This window comes from Cydia splendana, chromosome 2 (assembly GCF_910591565.1).
Source record: "Cydia splendana chromosome 2, ilCydSple1.2, whole genome shotgun sequence".
NCBI classification, from domain to species: Eukaryota; Metazoa; Arthropoda; class Insecta; order Lepidoptera; family Tortricidae; genus Cydia; species Cydia splendana.
Window position 1 is genome coordinate 7,538,685 of NC_085961.1, and position 21,281 is coordinate 7,559,965.

A 21,281-nucleotide genomic window follows, 5' to 3' on the forward strand; every position below is an offset into this window, starting at 1 on the left:
CCGTTTCGGGTGTTACACTTGAACTCATAAAATAAGGTTTTATTCGATATAGTAACAGGAACTAGGAGGTTAAACTATTAATTCATCTACTACTTTGATAATATTTTCTTTTCCTGAACACACATAATTTAGAGTATAAGAGCAATAACGAGAGACTCACTAAAAAGTAGCTGTTTCGGGTGTTACGCGAATTGGCCTATAGCTTCTGACCATCAGTACCAAAATGCATAAATTAGCGAATTTTCTCAAGTAACCTCCAGTTTTATTTATGTCAAGTAATATAGTCCTTATAGTCTACTGAAACACTAAAGTAACACTTAGTATCACTTTTTATTTAATTTTAATAAAATAAATTACCTGTTTCGGGTGTTACTCATGGTTCGTTTCGGGTGTTACGAGTACGAATCTAAGACAGATTTATACGAAATCAGGGCTCATTTTATTGAAAATATTGTCTTTTTAATAAATTCGATTAAAAACATAAGTATTAAATGCTGAATTATTATAAAATACATTAGTCTTAACAATAAAAACTGTTTCTCGTAGATATCATAATTATTTTTCTTTCAATGCGAATATTACCGAAAATATTCCCTTAATCAAAAAATGGTTGATGGTGACACCTATTCATTTTGAAAAATCTATCCAACGACACCCCACATCACAGGATTAAAGGCGAAAATAAATAAAAAATATGTTGTACAGGAGCTACCCTAAAAAAATTTTTTTTTTGTAATTTTTGTGTTACTACTTTGTCGCCATGATTGATTTATGTATCCATGCCCAATTTCAGCTTTCTAGCACTAACCACCACGGAGAAAAGCCGGGGACAGACAGGCGGACGTTTCGGGTGCTACACAACTTCAAACTTTAAAACATACGATTAAAGCAGACGCTAAAACAATAATTACTACACATTTGAATATATTCACATCATAGCCTTTCTTTGGCAAAACATGTTTGGCTATAGTTAATTACGGGGAAAGTTACACATATTTTTGTCTCTTTTTCGTTTCGGGTGTTACTTTGAGACCACAGTCGAGAATACTCTTCTAAAAACCGATTAATCCATGCTTTTGATGCTAGCACGCAAGCTACGTAAAATACGTAGACAGTGCCATGATGAGTAAATATGCATATTCATTATACGTGTGCGGTCTACTGTTATACATGTAACAGCTACGTATCTTACGTAGCCCATGCCAGTACGTAAGGACCAGTCACCTGACGCTAACACGCAAGCTACGTATAATACGTAGACAGTGCCATGATGAGTAAATATGCCGATTCATTATACGTGTGCGGTCTACTGTTATACATGTAGCAGATACGTATCTTACGTAGCCCATGCCAGTACGTAAGGACCCAGTCACCTGATGCTAGCACGCAAGCTACGTAAAATACGTAGGCAGTGCCATGATGAGTAAATATGCATATTCATTATACGTGTGCGGTCTACTGTTATACATGTAGCAGCTACGTATCTTACGTAGCCCACGCCAGTACGTAAGGACCAGTCACCTGACGCTAACACGCAAGCTACGTATAATACGTAGACAGTGCCATAATGAGTAAATATGCCGATTCATTATACGTGTGCGGTCTACTGTTATACATGTAGCAGCTACGTATGTTACGTAGCCCATGCCAGTACGTAAGGACCCAGTCACCTGACGCTAGCACGCAAGCTATACCCCCAAATATATACCCCAGGGGAGAATCTCTGCATAGACGAATCTTTAATTTTGTCTAGAGGCCGGAGTGGCATTCGCCAATATATTAAAGGTAAACGCCACAAATATGGCATCAAAATGTATGTGTTAGCCACTCCTGGTGGCCTTGTCCTCCAATCTCATATGTACAGAGGGAAAAATGATATTGAAATTGGAGGGCAAGGCCATACAGGCAAGGTAGTGGCTAAACTTCTCCAGTCATATTTAGAAAAGGGCCGATGACGGCGGTGAAAATATGAATTTTCATGGACAATTTTTATAAGTGTCGGGCTCGCAAAAATTTTAATGGCAAAAAAAACTAATGTTACCGGAACGTTGCGATCTCGATGAAAAAATTGGGCAAAGGAGGCAGCATATATATTAGGTTCGATAAGAATGGGATTTGTGTTTGCAAGTGGAAAGACTTAAATTCTATGTTTTTATCACTACAAAATCCTGCCTTTTTTGGTTGTGACGCCTGTGACTATATTTTTTGTCATTCGTGTACTTTAATAATGAAAATATACCAAATTTACTTCCTTTAAGGTAAAGGGCCCCTGTTTCGGCAGGTTAAGGCTCTTGAGAGTTTGTATATATTTTTTAAATATTACTAAGCATATACCTTGAAAGCTTTTGAGTAAGTTATATTATATTTGGCTCCCATTTCGAGATACAAATTTAGGTCAGCTCCTAAGTTCGTGAATTCGTGTCCCCTGTTTCGGAATAAAGTTTTCTTAGAGTAATTGGTGATAATTTGCTGATAATCATTTTAAATATTTAACGGTCTTACCTACTTACGAGTAATTAATAATAAATAATAATAAATAATAAATAATAAATATTATAGGACATTTTACACAAATTGACTAAGCCCCACGGTAAGCTCAAGAAAGCTTGTGTTGTGGGTACTCAGACAACGATATATATAATATATAAATACTTAAATACATAGAAAACAACCATGACTCAGGAACAAATATCTGTATCATCATACAAATAAATGCCCTTACCAGGATTCGAACCCGGGACCATCGGCTTCATAGGCAGGGTCACTACCCACTAGGCCAGTCCGGTCGTCAAATCATTCATTTTTTTTTGTAATTGTAAGGTCAAATTAAAAGTAATATTTAAAAATAATGTTAAATTGAGAGCTAGCTTAAAGTTTTTTGTACTCGTCGACTTTAATGGTTGAATTAAGACTTTGTAAACCATATGGGTCTTTAATACTTGATTATAAGCCGAACTATATAAATTAAAAAAATATAATAATAATAATTATATAGTACGTCGGTTCCTCACTCTGCGGCCCTGACCACCGGCAGCTTGGGCCAAGCCCCGCTGCCGGCGGCACCCTAGGTTAGGTTTTTTATAATGTGTTTATATATTTTTGTTATGTTTTGTAAGTGTTTTTATATTTTACTTTTATACTCACATTGTAAAATCCTAACCTAAGACCCTAATTGAATAAAGAAAATAATTAAACTGAAACCGGTTCACGGGTATCTATTGATGTACCCGTGAATGGGTTCCAGCAGGCGTTCTATATGAAATCAAATTTCTCCAAACGGCCTCTACGTGTTGGATCCATATCCCCACGCACGCCTTTGTGAAATGACCGGGCTCGAAAGACCCGAGAGTTTTAAAACGGAGATACAAATAATAATTATTTACAAAAAAAATGTACTATCTTATACGTTAAATATAAACATAGACAAAAATAAATCAAATAAATTGAATTATAAATAAAATTGTGCTAGTAGTTAATATGAGAATATACGTGGAATATACCTTAAAATTTTTAACTCGGGTCACATTCAAACTCGTTTTATGAGAATTCTAGTGAAAAAAACGTATACCGAATTTCGCTCAAACGAAACTTGATGAAATACATTAATTGTTTTCTAATTTATTTTTTTAATTTTATTCGATGTTATATGTAAAAACAAGCACTCATAATGTATCTAGAAAAACCTTGATTCGTTAGTGGCACGAAATAGGAGACACACGAAAAATAAAATGACCGCTATTTCGTGAGTCGATTTATTGCAATTTTAAGGTATTTCTATGCATATATTCAGTCTTTTTTCTTATCAAATCAATTACTAAGGAACCCACAGAAACACTCCCAAAAACTTTTATTCGAATGGGTTTAGCTTTTCCTCCCTATAAGCTTAACAAGTGAGAGCGCGCACCTTACGCCTAAAAAAAGTGCACGCATACAACACAGCTGCTCGCGGCCGTCTGACAGTTTCGACCGTCGTATTACTCTCAGTTTAATCACTAAAATATTGGTTATTATTTTATTGAAGAGATTAAATAATACATTTTTTTTTTCATATGTATAATTTGAATAAAAAATATTTGAATTCCTTATTATTTGCGCCAGAAACAAAACTAACGAAATAACGTACTAACACGAACTTGGGGCCCTTTACCTTATTTATGAAATATTTTTATTGAATATTGTATCACGTCCAAGGTCATATTTTACTTTTACAGTATTTTGTGTGTTTTATTAAAAACGAAGACTTATACTCACATTCCCTAATACTGTACCTTTATTTTCGTATTTTTTTAATGACTTCACATTGTAAATTTATCATTTTTTGTTGAAAATAACCGTAACCGATTCTAACCGATATTCTATTATTTTTCGGGCATAACCGTAACCGAAACTGGTTATGAAGTTCGGCCGGTTATTGCATTCCCTACAGGGCAACTATGCTGGCGCCATCTGCTAAATACTTTGACCGGCCAACCCCATTTGTGGCGTTTTCCTTGGATATGACACCGTAGGATTGTAAACCCGTTAGTTTATAATCTAACGTAGGTTAGGTTAGGTTAGATTGTAATCTCCCTACCGTCCGTTTATAATTTAACTAGCGATATTATAAACTGACGACTGACGAGTGTTTACAATTTTACGGTGACATATAATTATATTGCCTAATCCCACTGCGACCTCTCGATAAAATCATGGATTCGTCAATCGATAAATTAATATTCTCCCAGGACTATACAATTCAGTCATTCTATGATTAAAATAACTAAACAATGAATCTAAATTGTCCTGTCCAAACCTTAACCATCTAAAGATAATTAAAAATCTGTTACGCGAAATATAAAATGTACGAACTATATCTTTCTATTTTCGCACCGTGAACCACGTTCGATGTGTTGCCTCCCTGTCACACTTACGTACGAATTTACAAGTGCGACAGAGAGGCAATACGTCGAACGCGTTTTGCGGTTGGTCTTGGTTTAGGTACGTCAAGGTACGTATTTTTACGTAGCTGGCGTACTTAAATAAAGATGCGTTATTAGAAAGCGTGTCCTTGGCGAGTGTTGCCAACATAACGCATTTCATGTCAAATCTAGCGGATTAGAATAAATCGTATCCCACCCATGACTCGTGGGATTGGGGATTGGAAAGCGCTCAGGCCCGGTGTATTTGCCTTTCTTTTGCTAGAATAATACGCAAGAGCGATAGAGAGGCAAATAGACGATCGAACGATAGAAATTGTTCGCGGTAGCTTACCCCCAGGTCGAGTCAAAGGGCCTACCGAGAAACACTAAAATCGAAATTTCGTTGTCTGCCTCTCTATCACTCTTAAAGAGGCAGATAACTACATTTTTTAATTACCTATATAAAGTTTTAGCATTTTTTTAGCACATTTCAAAATTATCTAGCATATTTCTGGCATAATCTAGAATCTAGACATAAGTCTGGTATTTTTTCAAATTCCGAGTTGGCAACACCGTGGAAGAAAAGGGAAACCACTGATACCAGTCGCAAGAGAAAACAAACGAGCGTCGGCACGTTTTTGCTATGGCGGTGTATTAAAAATTGTTTAATTGTGAAAAGACTATCTGTGACGGTTCTGTGTCTGTGTATTAAGTGCCAGGGACCTCGGAACATTAAATTGAAGCATCAACAAGAGCGGGGGCTCTGCCCCTGACCACCTTTGGAGCCGGCTTCCATCCCATCGAGAGGCGGTTATCAACAGGTAACTACTGTGTTATTTGTTTGTGTAAGTACCTAGTTGATGATATGTAATTGCCTGAACATATATATCTATGGGTTGGTGATAGGTAATTAAATTAAAATAATAGTTGTTAACAGAATAATTATTTAATTTTGTTCTATACTAAAATCATTCATTTTCATTAAAGATGTTCGTCAAATCTATTATCCATTTAAAAGTTTAAATGGTAGGCTTGTCTGGGGAAGAATGTGTCGCGGCCATTTTGACGTGAAATGTGATTTGCTAATTTGCAAATGATTAAAAACCGGCCAAATGCGAGTCGGACTCTTGCACGGAGGGTTCCGCACCATCAAAAAAAATAGAGCAAGATCCCTTAAATATTTATTTTATTTTATTTTTAGTATTTGTTGTTATAGCGGCAACTGAGATACATCATTTGTGAAAATTTCAACTGTCTAGCTATCGCGGTTCATGAGATACAGCCTGGTGACAGACGGACGGACGGACGGACAGCGAAGTCTTAGTAACAGAGTCCCGTTTTTTACCCTTTGGGTACGGAACCCTAAAAAACTGACTGATTAAAGGCTTCGTCACACAGGCGCGTTTTCCGGGCGGGGCGTGAGCGTTTTATATGTAAAAGCGGATGGATAGGAATCATTCTAGATTATATCTTCATAATTTTTCATACTTAAAAACACTGAATTAATAAAATTATACTAATGCAGCAGGTGCCCAAAATATAATAAGCAGACAGGTGGTTATCTACCTTGTTTGGTTGATACCTTGCTATTAACAATTAGCATAAACATTGTCAGAAATGATTAAATTGTAAAAAGTCTCAACTGAGCTGGCATCTTTCTTGCCACCATACACTTACTATAAGTATATATTAGAAAGGGAATATACTATTAGAAAGGGAGTACTGCCATATCCTTAGCACCATCCCATAGGTGCCATTTTAGATATGAAATTTAGCTTAGAGTCTATTCGGAAAGAGAAGAATAGTGAAACATATAAAAAATAACTACAAATGTATTTTACATGACTGAAACCATTTTTTTATTTTTTGTTACAATTTAAATTCTTTAAGTAATATTTTACAGGCGTTTAGAAATTTACAACATGAACTGGTCCATGGATGAGGGCCTAGACAACATGATCATCAGTGGAGCCCTGTACGGAGTGCCTATTGCTGTGGTGCGGGACCGGATGCAGTTTGGCAGGATTGCAACCACTGCCAAACCTGTCATAACAATTTACAACTGTGTAGGGAATGTTATATCAAAGATTTTGGTAAGTAATTTATTTAATATCTAAATTCCCTTTTAAAAATCTTGTTAACAGTAAGTTAAAAATGTTGTTAACCACACATTTTCAAGTGTCCTGTTAACCTCTGTATTCTTATATCCCTGATCCTTAATCCCTAAATAATATTAGAAATGCTAAAGAGGTACCTACTCTCAGTCTGTCTGTCTTCACGCTTAAACATCTGAATCAATTAGCATATTACACAAATGAAAAATGCCTTTACAAGGATTTGACCCAGGCATTGTAGTTTGAAACATAACATCATCTGTGATATTTGCAGTGGAACAGCGGAGTCCTGGTCCACATGGGCTGGTCGGACGGGGAGCAGCTGCTGTGTGTGCAGGAGAGCGGAGATGTGCTCGTTTATGACATGTTTGGCGCCTACCAGAAGACATTCAATATGGGGCAAGAAATTAGGGACACTAAGGTACCTATCATATTCTACTTATACATAAGGATATATTTATGTGTGGGTGTGGGGTAAGTGTGGCTGGCCTTTACAACTTTAATTTGAATTAGATATTTCTATGAACAAAAAAATGACTTAGCTAAACACACTGAATTTACCTAAATGGACTACTGTGTTTATGTAGAAATAACTATATAAAATAAAATGACTCGATTTTATTACTCTTTACTTAACTAAGAATGTACTAGAATGAATGGTACTTATATAATGCACAGTTATACTCGTATTATATGTGCCGATGCATTTTTCCTCCCCTACTCTACTATTATATTCCCTACTATATTGTTTATACTGTTTGTGAACAGGTCAGCAAAGCACAGCTGTTCCCAAATAGGACTGGCTCTAACACCAACCGCTGAGCAACATCTCCGAGCCCAAAGTCAGGCCCGTACCAGATCTGCCACGTAAGTTGTTCAATTTGTTATATTTATTAAAATAAAAAGTGTAATATAACATTTCTTTTTATGTTCAACTTGTTTTTAGGGTACCCCAAAACAAAAGGAAACAACTAAACCCTTATAGGATAACTATATTGTCCGTCCGTCCGTCTGTCTGTCAACGTACAATTATCCTTATTACAATAATCCGTACTATGAATATTTTAAACATACTAGAAAGTTAAATGGTGGGGACTAGAGACAGGTTTATTCCTATACACAACTTGTTCTGTGCGTGGCTTCTCTTGTTTCTATGTATACCTGGCAGTACTGAAAGAGAATGAGCTAAGTATTTATTATTTATGACTGTGACTGTTTTAGATTCAATTTGTTTACCCCAAAATCAAGCAAACTTACTATCCGGTATCACAGAATAAATAATAGTATTATCATACAGAACGGCCACGCACCGCCCCGCCCCGACTCTCATTACCTCGCCCCGCGACATGAATTTTTATCATTTTATTTGTTATGAAATGGAATTTTGATGTTTAATTATAGTAAGTCGGTTTGCTGCTGACGACACATATTGCTGATTTTTGACAGGAAGTACCACCCGGAAAATTTTGATGTTCTGGCAAATAGTAGACCAGTCGGTCATAACCTACGATCCGAAAAAAATCTAGGGGTGTCACTACTTAACAATCGCAAAAAAAAAAATTGAACTTTTAATTTTGTCCTAGTTTTCTATTTTTTATGACAATAAAAAAACATTTAAAGTGAAAAACTGTCACAATGTCACAAATAGGATGTTGATACTTAGCATAAATATTCGTCACTAGAAGAGGTAGCCATAAAAAAAAACAACAGGTTGCACTCCGGGAGTGCCGACAGAAGTGAAAACTCAATGACTAGTCCAAAATGTCTGCAGCACTATGTATAATTGATCCATCCTCCTTTCTATTGAAAAACTTTAGTTACGAAATTGCTGGTCGCAGGTTGTTGGTGAGCTTGTTTAAAATTTGAAATTCAAATTTATAGCGTTAATTGTTTAAAATTCGAATAGAAATTGTAAAGTTACCTTGCAGACCTCGCATCTTAATATATTTGGTCATGATATTTTGAGTTTTATTCACCAGTACTAGAGTTCACTTTTATTAGCGATATCATCAAGATGTCGCTTTATTGAATTATGTCATTGAGTTTTTCTTTATTGATTTAAATGCCATCTAAATGAGTGGCCATCTAAACCTTACGGTCACATGATCGCCTTACGGTCACGTGATCACCTTACGCTGTCTTGAGTTTATCATTTTTTCCCCACCTCAAAAAGTGCCCAGCGCCGCTACAGAAGTTTTCACTTCAAAAAAACAGTCTGTTTAACGCAAGGGCCGATTTACTATGGAAAGCCGACTATGGCCTTTATTCGATTTTATGATCTTTTGTTACTTTTTAAAATAACCATTGCCAATTGTTTCAGATGACGACACAGAGACTGTAAGGAACGTTTGTCTTATGCTTCTGGCATATGTCAGAAACGTATCGCCGGCTCGAAAACGGAAAGGCGCAGTGGCTCTGAAGTTTTCTCGCGCGGAAATATGCGACGGATTTTTCAAACAAGTGTCATCAGAAGCACATGTCATTAGCTACATAATCGAGAAGAGAGAACAATACATGAAATAGAAGTGGACTATGCAGCCATTTGTTATTTTACTATTTTTTGTTACTATTCGTACACTCAGTATTTTTTTGTATTTGTCTATTATTCTTTTGGAACATATGTACACCCTTAAAACATGTCTTAAATCAGAAAGAATAGTAACACAATTTACAATTACAGAAGTAACAAGTGAATGTCATTATTGTTTTAGTCACTAGAGTCCTAGATCAGTCACCCCCTCGCCCCGGTCCGCAACGCGTGTGTTCTTAGTGTGTGCGAAGTTAATTTTTAAAAGTATAAGTAATTATGGCGAAATCCACAATAGACTCGCTAGAAAAAGTGATAAAAAAGTTCCTACTGCCGATAGAAACTAAAATCGGGACTGTTTTAACGGAAATAAAGAAGCTTGAAGACAGACTAATCAAGGCAGAAAAAAAGCAACTCTTGTGCATAAAGTGCAACCGATCACTCGCAAGCGACTATAGTCCAAACGGATCGACGGCCGAGACGTCGCGCGCAAAAAATCCCGTGACAAAGGTCGACGACAAATCGCTACAGACCGCCACCACCACTGCTAGCCGCGCGCGCGCGCGGGCGCTACCCACCGGCCCAGACAATCGGCGCAGCTCCCTACCCGCAGTCAGCGATGCTACTACTATTATTCAACAAACGATGACGAATAAAAATAATATGTCAACACAACAGTTAACACCGATGCCGGAAGAAATACAAATAAATGATGAAAACGCACCATTCGTAGACCAGACGGAGCAGGCCGTTTCCAACTCTAGCCCCCGTAGTCCCCCATGGAAAACTGTATCTTTCAAAAAAATAAAACCGAAGCGCATAGCGATAACCGGTACCGGACCAGAAGATAGCAACTTGAAAACAACAGAGCGTACTAAGAAAATACATGCGTGCTTTTTCGAGTACGACACTACTGCTGAAGCAATAAAATCGTATATCGCGAAAAAAAGCGGCAATACAAAATGCACTGTAGTTAAGTTACGCCTAAAGCATCAACACTACGCATCCTTCGCGATTACGACAACACACGGTATGTTCGAGATCCTCATGTCTGCTGACTACTGGCCGCCACGTACGGAAGTAAGTGAGTGGTTTCGCACCGGCGCCGGCCGCGCGGGGCGCGCGCCGACCCGCCGCCGCCGATCCGCCGCCGATAATACCAACCGCCGAAACGCCTCCACTCTTAGTTCGCCCGTACACACGGACGGCTAGAACTGACACCATCACCGTGTGCCACCAAAACATAAGAGGACTGCATAGTAAAACCAAACATTTAGAAGTATTGTTAAATGACGAATTAAACTGTGATATTTTAGTTATAACCGAGCATTTTCTTAGGAGCCACGAAATTAAGTCTGTTACTTTAGCAAATTTTGACCTGATATCTTTCTACTGTAGACCCGTAATCGAGCGCGGCGGATGCTGTATTTATGCCAGGCATAATATTAAAATAGTGAATAGACCTGACTACTGCGAGTTGTCCCACGAACAATTGTTCGATGTGTGCGCCGTTTATTTGCTGGACGACGAACTTCTTGTGGTGGGAATATATCATTCAAATTTGACTAACCATAGCGAATATTTAAAGTTGTTCGATAGTCTTTTAAGCAAAATCAATGATGAAAAAGTAACAGCTATTATAATGGGTGACATTAATATAGATTTTAAATCGAGTTCACCCAATAAAAGACAACTGAGTGACATTCTATCAGCCCATGGGTTTAGCCAGTACGTGGAGCACGCTACAAGGATAGAGGGCGACAGTGCCACACTGTTGGACCATGCATACTCCAATATCCGCGACGGCCGTGTGTCCGCAGCGTGCGTGTGCACCAACTTGAGCGACCATATGGCTCAGCGACTGATCGCGCCTCGTCTCGTCGCACGGCCTACGGCGCCGTTGATGATAAAAAGGCGAGTTTATAGTAATAACAATAAGATCTCTTTTGTAAACGCGTTGGCATCAATTGACTGGCAAGTCATTGTGAGCAGATATAAAGGCGACTGCAGACGATTCACTGAAGCGGTGTTACGCATAATAGTCAACCTTCTGAATATACATATCCCGATAAAAAATACCAAGGTTTATTTAAATAGCAGGCCATGGATAGATTCAGAAGTTTATAATCTTAAGTTATTATTATTCGACTTTATACAAGTTACAAAAAATATCCCCGGTAGCTGTACTATAAACGAAACCCTAGTCAAATTACAGGTTTCATACAGCCATAAACTAAAGACCAAGCGAATGGATTTCTTTAATTCTTTCATAAATAGCAACCCCAATAAAAGCAAGGCCATGTGGAGGGCAATAAACATGGAGTTAGCTAGGAAGCCACGCGAGCGCGTCGATTACACGGACCTGCTTCGCGACACCGACGGGAAACCGTTCGCGTCGAAACAGCAGCTGGTGGACGCCGTGAACCGCGAATTCGTGACGGCGGCGGCCGTGTGCGGCGCGCCTGTCCCGGCCCGCGCGCGATGTCGTGCCGCCATGGCCGAGTGGCGTGACGCTAGCGATACTTCTATCAGATTACTACCTTTTACGCCCGAAGAAATCAATATCATCCTGAAAACCGCGATTGCCCCTAAAAACAGCACGGACATCTACGGGCTATCCGCTAGCCTTCTTAAGCAGACCGGTTTTGCTATTAGCTTCGTACTCTCGCATCTATTTAATGACTGCATGAAATCTGGAATATACCCGGACGGCCTACAAAAAGTAAAAATATGTCCGCTTTACAAAGGCAAAGGCCAAAAATCCATCATGAAGTCATATCGCCCAATTTCGCTGGTGCCAGGCCCTAGCAAATGTTTTGAGGTCGGACTGAACAAAAGGATACTAGAGTTTTGGTTCCCTCGGAACGTGTTGTCCGACTGCCAGTACGCTTACCGCCAGGGCCGCTCCACCACCGACTTAGTGCGAGAGGTGGTGCGTGACGTGTTGCGCGCGCGCGAGACGGGCCGCCACGTCGCAGTCATCTGCTGCGACCTGTCGCGCGCGTTCGACACGGCTGACCACTCGCTCGTCGCCGAGAAGCTCGACCACTGTGGAATCCGCGGACCGGCCCTGAGCCTGCTGCTGTCTTTTATGACCGAGCGAACTCAAGTAGTCTGTGGCGAAAATGGGCAAATCTCGTCTGCAGAGATGCAAAACTTAATGGGCGTTCCGCAGGGATCCTGTCTATCCAACACGTTGTTTAGCTTGCTCCTAAACGACCTACCACGGGCAATAAATGGCGCAAGTATATACATGTACGCCGACGATGTCACAGCCGTGGTGAGCACGCCATCTGCACGAGAGTTGGAGGGAGCTCTTAACAGCGTTGTGGGGCAGCTACAGGACTGGTTTAAGTCGAACGGCTTAGCACTCAACAAAGAGAAAACGTGCTTTATCACGTTCAAACTCAATGGGCATCCAACACGGAACCTGAAGGTAAGTGCGGGCGATGCCCAGATACAGCATGTGACGTGCACGCGTCTCCTCGGCTTCTACCTTGATGGCGCCCTGGTGTGGGACACTCACATAGATGAGATGTGCGGCCGGCTCGGGAGCGCATGCTTCGCGCTGCGGCGGCTGGCGAGCACAGCCGGGCGAGCGACGGTGCGCGAATGTTATTTCGCAACGGTCCACTCGCTGCTAACGTACGGCACCGAGCTATGGGGCCGATCCTCGGAATGGCAGCGAGTGTTCTCGATGCAAAAGAGAGCGGTTCGAGCGATGGCCGGCGTGTCTGGAGACGCCTCAGCACGCGAGCTGTTTAAGGAATTTCATATACTACCCCTGCCTTGCTTATATCTGTACCAAGTGGCCGTGTTCACTTATGGACACATCGATGAATTCAAGCGCAGGGGTACGAATCCAAATTATGGCTTGCGCAGCAATAAACACGAAGATAGACTAAGTACAATCTCGCACAAACTTGCCAAAACGGAAAAATCCGTATACTACCTGGGCCCCTCCGTGTATAATCGGTTGCCGGTCAAGGTAAGAAATGCAGCATCCGTCCAAAGCTTTAAAATTAGGCTGAAGACATGGCTCGAGGAAAATAATTTCTATAATTACCAAGATTTTTTCAATCTACCTCTTGCATTATAATAATAAAAACTAATGTAATTAAGTATGTATCAAATATACAAAATGTAAAATAATCCCATTATGTATTGACCTATAACTGTGTGTTATGAATAATAAATTTCATTTCATTTCATTTCATTTCATTTCATTTCATTTCATTTCATTTCATTTCAACAGAGTGATCACTACCTGTGAGCGTCTATCAAATGGTGTTCTTATGTTGTAGAATCCCAATTGGATAAAAACCCACAGATCATTACATTCTTCGGGATAGCAAGCTCCGGTTGATTGGTATATTTTAAAGACACAGTCTATGGCAGTTACAAGTTTTTCGAAACGGTAAACAGTTTCGTTGACGACAACGTATGCAGCGTTTACATTCGAGATTAAAAAAATACCCAGTAGTTACCACTATCTTAGTTTGGTGGTAAAAGGTGGGGAAAAAAATCCCAGTAGTTACCACTGGTAACAACGTGGTGGTAACTAGTGGGAATAAGCCTTGATCTTAAGCATAGTATTAATATAGTACTTTTGTTTGTAATAGGTATTAAAATAATGGTCAACAATAATCTGTCATAAAATGTTGTAAAATAATACAGTTTCAAACTGATTAGTTTATGTTAGTTTGTTTGTAATATTTCTATTGACATAAACATTGGAAACACTCAAATGCATATTTTTTTCTAATAGCTCACTTCAATTAGCAGTCCTTTACCTAAAAAAATTGTATCGTACTTGAATAGGTTTGCTTAAATAGGTACTTAATATTTGTAAAGCTCCAAGTAATTATAAGTTAATGCGGTTTTTTACTTTATTAAATTGAAGAATCATGCAAAACTACGTTTACGTAATCTGCCATGTAATTCTCTAAGCAATGTCGTTCGTGAAATCCATACTTGCATTGATATTAAACCTAAAATTTGTTGTCAATGATGTTGATAGGAGAATATCATGGCTGGACAGGTGCGATAATGGCTCAGGATCAGTAAATAAAATGTCATCCTACGTATGTTGATAAGTTGGCCAGGTACCGTACCGTATAATATTTATTGTACTATTATCGTGTGTCCTAATAGGTCTACATAGTAGCTTTGTATAATTATAATGGTATAGGGAGTATTACTGCAATGTTCTGCCGCCAGAGTGCAGCACTAGCACAAACTGTAAACCATATAAGAGTAGCTTATAATATACTATGCCGTAAACAGTTTTTAGACCAGTTTTCACAGATTATTTGTTACGAACAAATATGACATTGATGCATCGAGGAGGTTTGTTTACTGTTTGTTCTAGTGGCGCCCCCCACGCAGTTTTGCGTAATATTGCCTATTATACTTAATACTTACACTAGATAATATTTATGCTGGTCAGTTGTCGTACTGATTTGGGTTCTAGCCTCCCGAGTACCGCTTGTCATTTTTGCAGTTTTGAATTTGGAACCTTGTAGGTACCTATTTTATTTTAATCTAAAATTCGATTTGGAGCCTTTATAAAGGCCTCAGGGACTCAGGAGGCTAGAGTCTGATGAGCGAAAAAAAATGAGTTTTGACATGACGATAGTATCAACCTTCAAGTTAGTTCCTTTACCTACCACGACTCATGTTTTTTCGCACAAACTCTTAATAATTGTGTTTTACGTATGTACATACACTGTGACAGGTACTGTACTTGCTCAGGCAAAGAATATAACGGTGCGGCCTATGTATGTATGTATCGACAGGTACCGTAATTGCTCAGGCAAAGTATATAATGGTGCGGCCTACGTATACTTAAACGTATGCCTGACAGGTAACTTACTGGCTCAGATCCAGTGTATAATAGAACATCCTACGTACGTAGCGTAGATATGCCGGTGAGGTACCGTACTGATTCTTGTCCAGTATATAATGGAATATCCCACGTATGTAGTACAGTCGTCATCAGATATATCTGAGCGGCCAGCGAGCTCACAAATATCTGAACATGCCTTTATTGTCAAGGTGTTACAGTGCGTGTTCAGACATTTTTGACCACCTCGTCCGCCCCGATATATCTGATGGCGACTGTACTACGTACGTGGGATATTCCATTATATACTGGACCAGAATCAGTACGGTACCTCACCGGCATATCATCGTACGTAGGATGTTCTATTACACACTGGATCTGAGCCAGTAAGTTACCTGTCCGGCATACGTATATACGTAGACCGCACCATTATATACTTTACCTGATCAAGTACGGTACCTGTCCGGCATACGTACATATGTAGGCCGCACCATTATATACTTTACCTGAACAAGTACGGTACCTGTCCGGCATGCGTACATACGTAGACCGCACCATTATATACTTTACCTGATCAAGTACGGTACCTCTCCGGCATACGTACATATGTAGGCCGCACCATTATATAGTTTACCTGAACAAGTACGGTACCTGTCCGGCATACGTACATACGTAGACCGCACCATTATATACTTTACTTGATCAAGTACGATACCTGTCCGGCATACGTACATATGTAGACCGCACCATTATATACTTTACCTGATCAAGTACGATACCTGTCCGGCATACGTACATATGTAGGCCGCACAATTATATACTTTACCTGAACAAGTACGGTACCTGTCCGGCACACGTACATACGTAGGCCGCACCGTTATATACTTTACTTGAGCAAGTACAGTACCTGTCCGGCATACGTACATACGTAGGCCGCACCATTATATACTTTACTTGATCAAGTACGGTACCTGTCCGGCATACGTATATACGTAGGCTGCACCATTATATACTTTACCTGAACAAGTACGTTACCTGTCCGGCATACGTACATACATAGGCCGCATCGTTATATACATTACCTGAACAAGTACAGTACCTGTCCGGCATACGTACATACGTAGGCCGCACCATTATATACTTTACCTGATCAAGTACGGTACCTGACTGGCATACGTAAATACGTAGGCTGCACCATTATATACGTTACCTGAACAAGTACGTTACCTGTCCGGCATACGTACATACATAGGCCGCACCGTTATATACTTTACCTGCGCAAGTATAGTACCTGTCCGGCATACGTACATACGTGGGCCGCACCATTATGTACTTTACCTGAGCAATTACAGTACCTGTCCGGCATACGTACATACGTAGGCCGCACCATTATATACTTCACCTGAGCAAGTACATTACCTGTCCGGCATACGTACATACGTAGGCCGCACCATTATGTACTTTACCTGATCAAGTACGGTACCTGTCCGCCATACGTAAATACGTAGGCTGCACCATTATATACTTTACCTGAACAAGTACGTTACCTGTCCGGCATACGTACATACGTAGGCCGCACCATTATGTACTTTACCTGAGCAACTACAGTACCTGTCCGGCATACGTATATACGTAGGCCGCACCATTATATACTTTACCTGATCAAGTACGGTACCTGTCCGGCATACGGAAATACGTAGGCTGCACCATTATATACTTTACCTGAACAAGTACGTTACCTGTCCGGCATACGTACATACATAGGCCGCACCGTTATATACTATACCTGAGCAAGTACAGTACCTGTCCGGCGTATGTACATACGTAGGCTGCACCATTATATACTTTACCTGAGCAAGTACATTACCTGTCCGGCATACGTACATACGTAGGCCGCACCATTATGTACTTTACCTGAGCAAGTACAGTACCTGTCCGGCATACGTATATACGTAGGCCGCACCATTATGTACTTTACCTGAGCAACTACAGTACCTGTCCGGCATACGTACATACGTAGACCACACCATTATAAACTTTACCTGATCAAGTACGTTACCTGTCCGGCATACGTACATACGTAGGCCGCACCATTATATACTTTACCTAAGCAACTACAGTACCTGTCCGGCATACGTACATACGTAGACCACACCATTATAAACTTTACCTGATCAAGTAGGTTACCTGACGCCATACGTACATACGTAGGCCGCACCATTATATACTTTACCTAAGCAACTACAGTACCTGTCCGGCATACGTAAATACGTAGGCAATACAATTATTTACTGGACCTGACCCTAACCAAACCTACACATACGTAATATACACCGTGCTTTCATGGATAATTTTGGGCGTATCGACAGCTACTTATTGTAAGTAGCAAACACCCTACCTACTTATTGTACGTAGGAAAACGTGCCAGTGGTAAATTACGTAGCCGTACCAATTACTTTTATCAGTAGCGCGGCTACTTACGCTTAACTACGTACGCAACATTGTGCCGGCTACAAACGTCATGCTGTATCATTTTTCCATGTATTTTCCGTATGCGGGCTACTTAAAATTTTCTCCGTGTAGTGTATCTCGAACCAGTATACAAAGTATCATAACAATCGGGGTAGCGGTTACGAAGAAATTAACAAATTACCATTTTTTTACTTTGGAGCAACCTGTACGTGTTAGTAGCAAAGAATATATACTTGGTCAAGCAGATCTTGTCAGTAGAAAAAGGCGGCAAATTTGAAAAATGTAGGCGCGAAGGGATATCGTCCCATAGAAAATTTGAGTTTCGCGCCTTTTTTTACTGACAAGATTTGCTTGACCGTCTATAATACTCACTAGGAGAAGAACGATAACTCCATACAAAAAAATGTCCCTTTCAAAAGTTCGTTTATACTACTAGCGCTCTGGTAGGATACCATTGTAATTAGAATTGACAACCCGTTTAGCCTAGCGGGTATTGGCAGTAATCCTGTTCAGGAAGCTAATGGTCCTGGGTTCGAATCCCAGAGAGGGAATTTCTTTTTGTATTTTTTCTTTTTTGTTGGGGTCAGGTTTTTAAGAGCCCATCAACGTGCACACTAGCGCCACTGCTAAATAATCGTGATTATTTAAATTTAGCGACAGGTATTTCAAAAAGGGGGCCGCTACTGACTGTATTGTGTATTTAAGTATCTTTTGAATACACCAAACTAGTTTTTATGTTGCTGGATTCGTCGATCTATGAGCTCAAAACAAAAACGGCCGTTTTAACTTTGGACGCGTAGATTGACGAATCCAGTAACATAAAAACTAGTTTGATGTATTCAAAAGGTACTTAAATACACAATACAGTCCGTAGCGGCCCCCTTTTTTAAATACCTGTCATTAAATTTAAATAATCACGATTATTTAGCAGCGGCGCTAGTGTGCACGTTGATGGGCTCTTAAATTAGCATATCACAAATAAATAAAAAAATACGTTAAAAGGTAATGATTAGGTTACTATATTTAGAAATTCGTCAAATATAAAAGGTAACAAAAAAGTATATTAAGATATAAATATTTTCATTCCTATTAGGATTACTGTATATATGTTAGGAGCAATACATATGAATACATACATTGATATGGCAAATGGTTACAAGTTGTTATTACATCTATCCGGTTATCGGACATTTTCTGCTTCACAGCTCCGCGCAGCGTTCTTGGTCACCGGTATCCCGGTAGTCTGGATATGTGGCAGATACGTGCCCTTTGAGCTTTTTCCAAGAAATCATATGACAGCCCAGGATTATATTGTTATCTCACGCTCAAGCCATCTGCTGATTCACTCTCTAAAACAAAACAGTCACAAATTAAACAATATAATCTAACTGCCTAATTACTAACGTCGCTAATTGCTACCGGGTCTAAATTTACCAGCTTAAACAATGTGAGGTTTTACATCTATGATGAATTTTGATTAAAATTTCGGACGCGATATAGCGGTAAATAAATATATTTCAAGTGAATAAATCGTTTTATATGAAAACTGATATTTTTGGGTTAAATAACTTTAATGACAGCATTGACATTACAGACTTTTGTCTTGCCTATGTTCTTACCGGCCAAATCCAAATCAAGGCCTATCAAAGAGGCCTATTGCCAAAGATTTTTTTTAATTTTATCATGGAGGGTAGAGGCACGTCTACCCTTCATAGATTTTATGAACATAGACAAAGACAAACTGAAATAGATAATAATTTACATATGACTTCAACTACTTCATAAAATACAAATCAAAATATATTTGATAAAATAATTGGATTTGTTCCTAGAAATCGTTTAGACAAAGCCAGTTCTAGCAATGTTGCTGTAGTAAAATATTTTTATGGTAATTACTGGCAATCTTCCTCTAGGAACGGAGCACACATGTACAATTATGAAGGGTCACGTCATTCCAAGGAAGTCAATAGGCCTTGGTCTAGAGTCTGGCTAGCCAAAAATTGTTGACAGATATTTCGTTGTTGTATCACCAATTGTCTATGATTTAAAAAAAAAGGTAAAAGTCAGATGTCAATTTATGTCATTCATTCAAATTGTTTGCGGTTTATAAGGGGTTTATTTTAAATAATATTAATAATGTCTATACTGAGTGAGGTTCGCAAACTATTATTTAAACTCGTAAATAATTACGACAATGTGCGAAGTCGATGTGTAGCGTTGTATAACGAAAAACTGCAATGTTTACAACTCCTAAACAAAAGTAAACAAATTAGGAAGTTGGTAAACTGAAATAAATGTCATATACTAAGAAAAAGTAACCAAGGCCTCCAGTGCCCCAGGCTGGAATCGAACCAGCGTCCTCTGCTATCGCGGCAGGTGCCTGAACCACTCGGCCACCGGGCCACAGCGACATTAGTCAAATTCAAATACTTCATAGTATTGATTGGCAGCGCCATCTCTCTCGCTAGCTCAGTATCATCATGAGAATGATCCAGATAGAAGGTTCGAACCATACTGTTCTACCTTAGAGATGGCCAGGGGGCGCCACAAGCCTTCAGTAGGAAGTGCATATATTTGGAAAAATTTGACTAATATCGCTGTGGCCCGGTGGCCGAGTGGTTCAGGCACCTGCCGCGATAGCAGAGGACGCTGGTTCAATTCCAGCCTAGGGCACTGGAGGCCTTGGTCACTTTTTAGGGTTCCGTACCCAAAGGGTAAAACGGGACCCTATTACCAAGACTTCGCTGTCCGGCCGTCCGTCCGTCCGTCCGTCCGTCCGTCCGTCCGTCCGTCCGTCCGTCTGTCACCAGGCTGTATCTCACGAACCGTGATAGCTAGACAGTTGAAATTTTCACAGATGATGTATTTCTGTTGCCGCTATAACAACAAATACTAAAAACAGAATAAAATAAAGATTTAAATGGGGCTCCCATACAACAAACGTGATTTTTGACCAAAGTTAAGCAACGTCGGGAGTGGTCAGTACTTGGATGGGTGACCGTTTTTTTTTTTGCTTTTTTTTCGTTTTTTTTGTTTTTGCATTATGGTACGGAACCCTTCGTGCGCGAGTCCGACTCGCACTTGCCCGGTTTTTTCTTAGTATGTGACATTTAGTTCAGTTTATAATTTATATAGTAGTGTTTCTACTTGATAAAAACAAATTAAAATATTTTCTGAAAAATAATTTAATTTGTTCAAATACTTCATAGGAGGTTGGTACTCTATAAATATTTTGATACTTAGCATTTAGCATATTTGGTATAGTACTTATGTATTTTTTGGTGATGGATTAATATTACGGTATTATCGAGCTAGGTCTTATTTATACTACATTTCATTTTTCACCTTGTTACAATGGTATATGGTGAGAAAGTGTTAACACATGTGTTTATCGTTGACTGTACTTTACAGAGTGGTAGAAATTA

The 21,281-nt window shown here is 39.4% G+C and overlaps 1 protein-coding gene and 1 long non-coding RNA gene across 2 annotated transcripts in view; one reads left to right on the forward strand and one right to left on the reverse strand.

The window, feature by feature from the left end:
• LOC134803200 (uncharacterized) overlaps nt 1-21,281 on the reverse strand; it is a 238,342-nt gene that overhangs the window by 176,946 nt on the left and 40,115 nt on the right. The gene's annotated exons all lie outside the window — the stretch shown is intronic.
• LOC134799133 (vacuolar protein sorting-associated protein 16 homolog) lies at nt 6,391-9,635 on the forward strand. The gene is made up of 4 exons (XM_063771540.1): nt 6,391-6,991; nt 7,287-7,433; nt 7,781-7,879; nt 9,333-9,635. Exons 1-3 carry the CDS (start codon nt 6,821-6,823, stop codon nt 7,832-7,834), a joined length of 372 nt encoding a protein of 123 aa, XP_063627610.1. The 5' UTR covers nt 6,391-6,820; the 3' UTR covers nt 7,835-7,879; nt 9,333-9,635.

Bases quoted from the DNA above. Each gene is read 5' to 3' on its own strand.
- LOC134799133 (XM_063771540.1), top strand. From the start codon at position 6,821: ATGAACTGGTCCATGGATGAGGGCCTAGACAACATGATCATCAGTGGA. The intron at 6,992-7,286 runs GTAAGTAATTTA...TGATATTTGCAG, and splicing joins ATGTTATATCAAAGATTTTG to TGGAACAGCGGAGTCCTGGT. The intron at 7,434-7,780 runs GTACCTATCATA...GTTTGTGAACAG, and splicing joins AAGAAATTAGGGACACTAAG to GTCAGCAAAGCACAGCTGTT.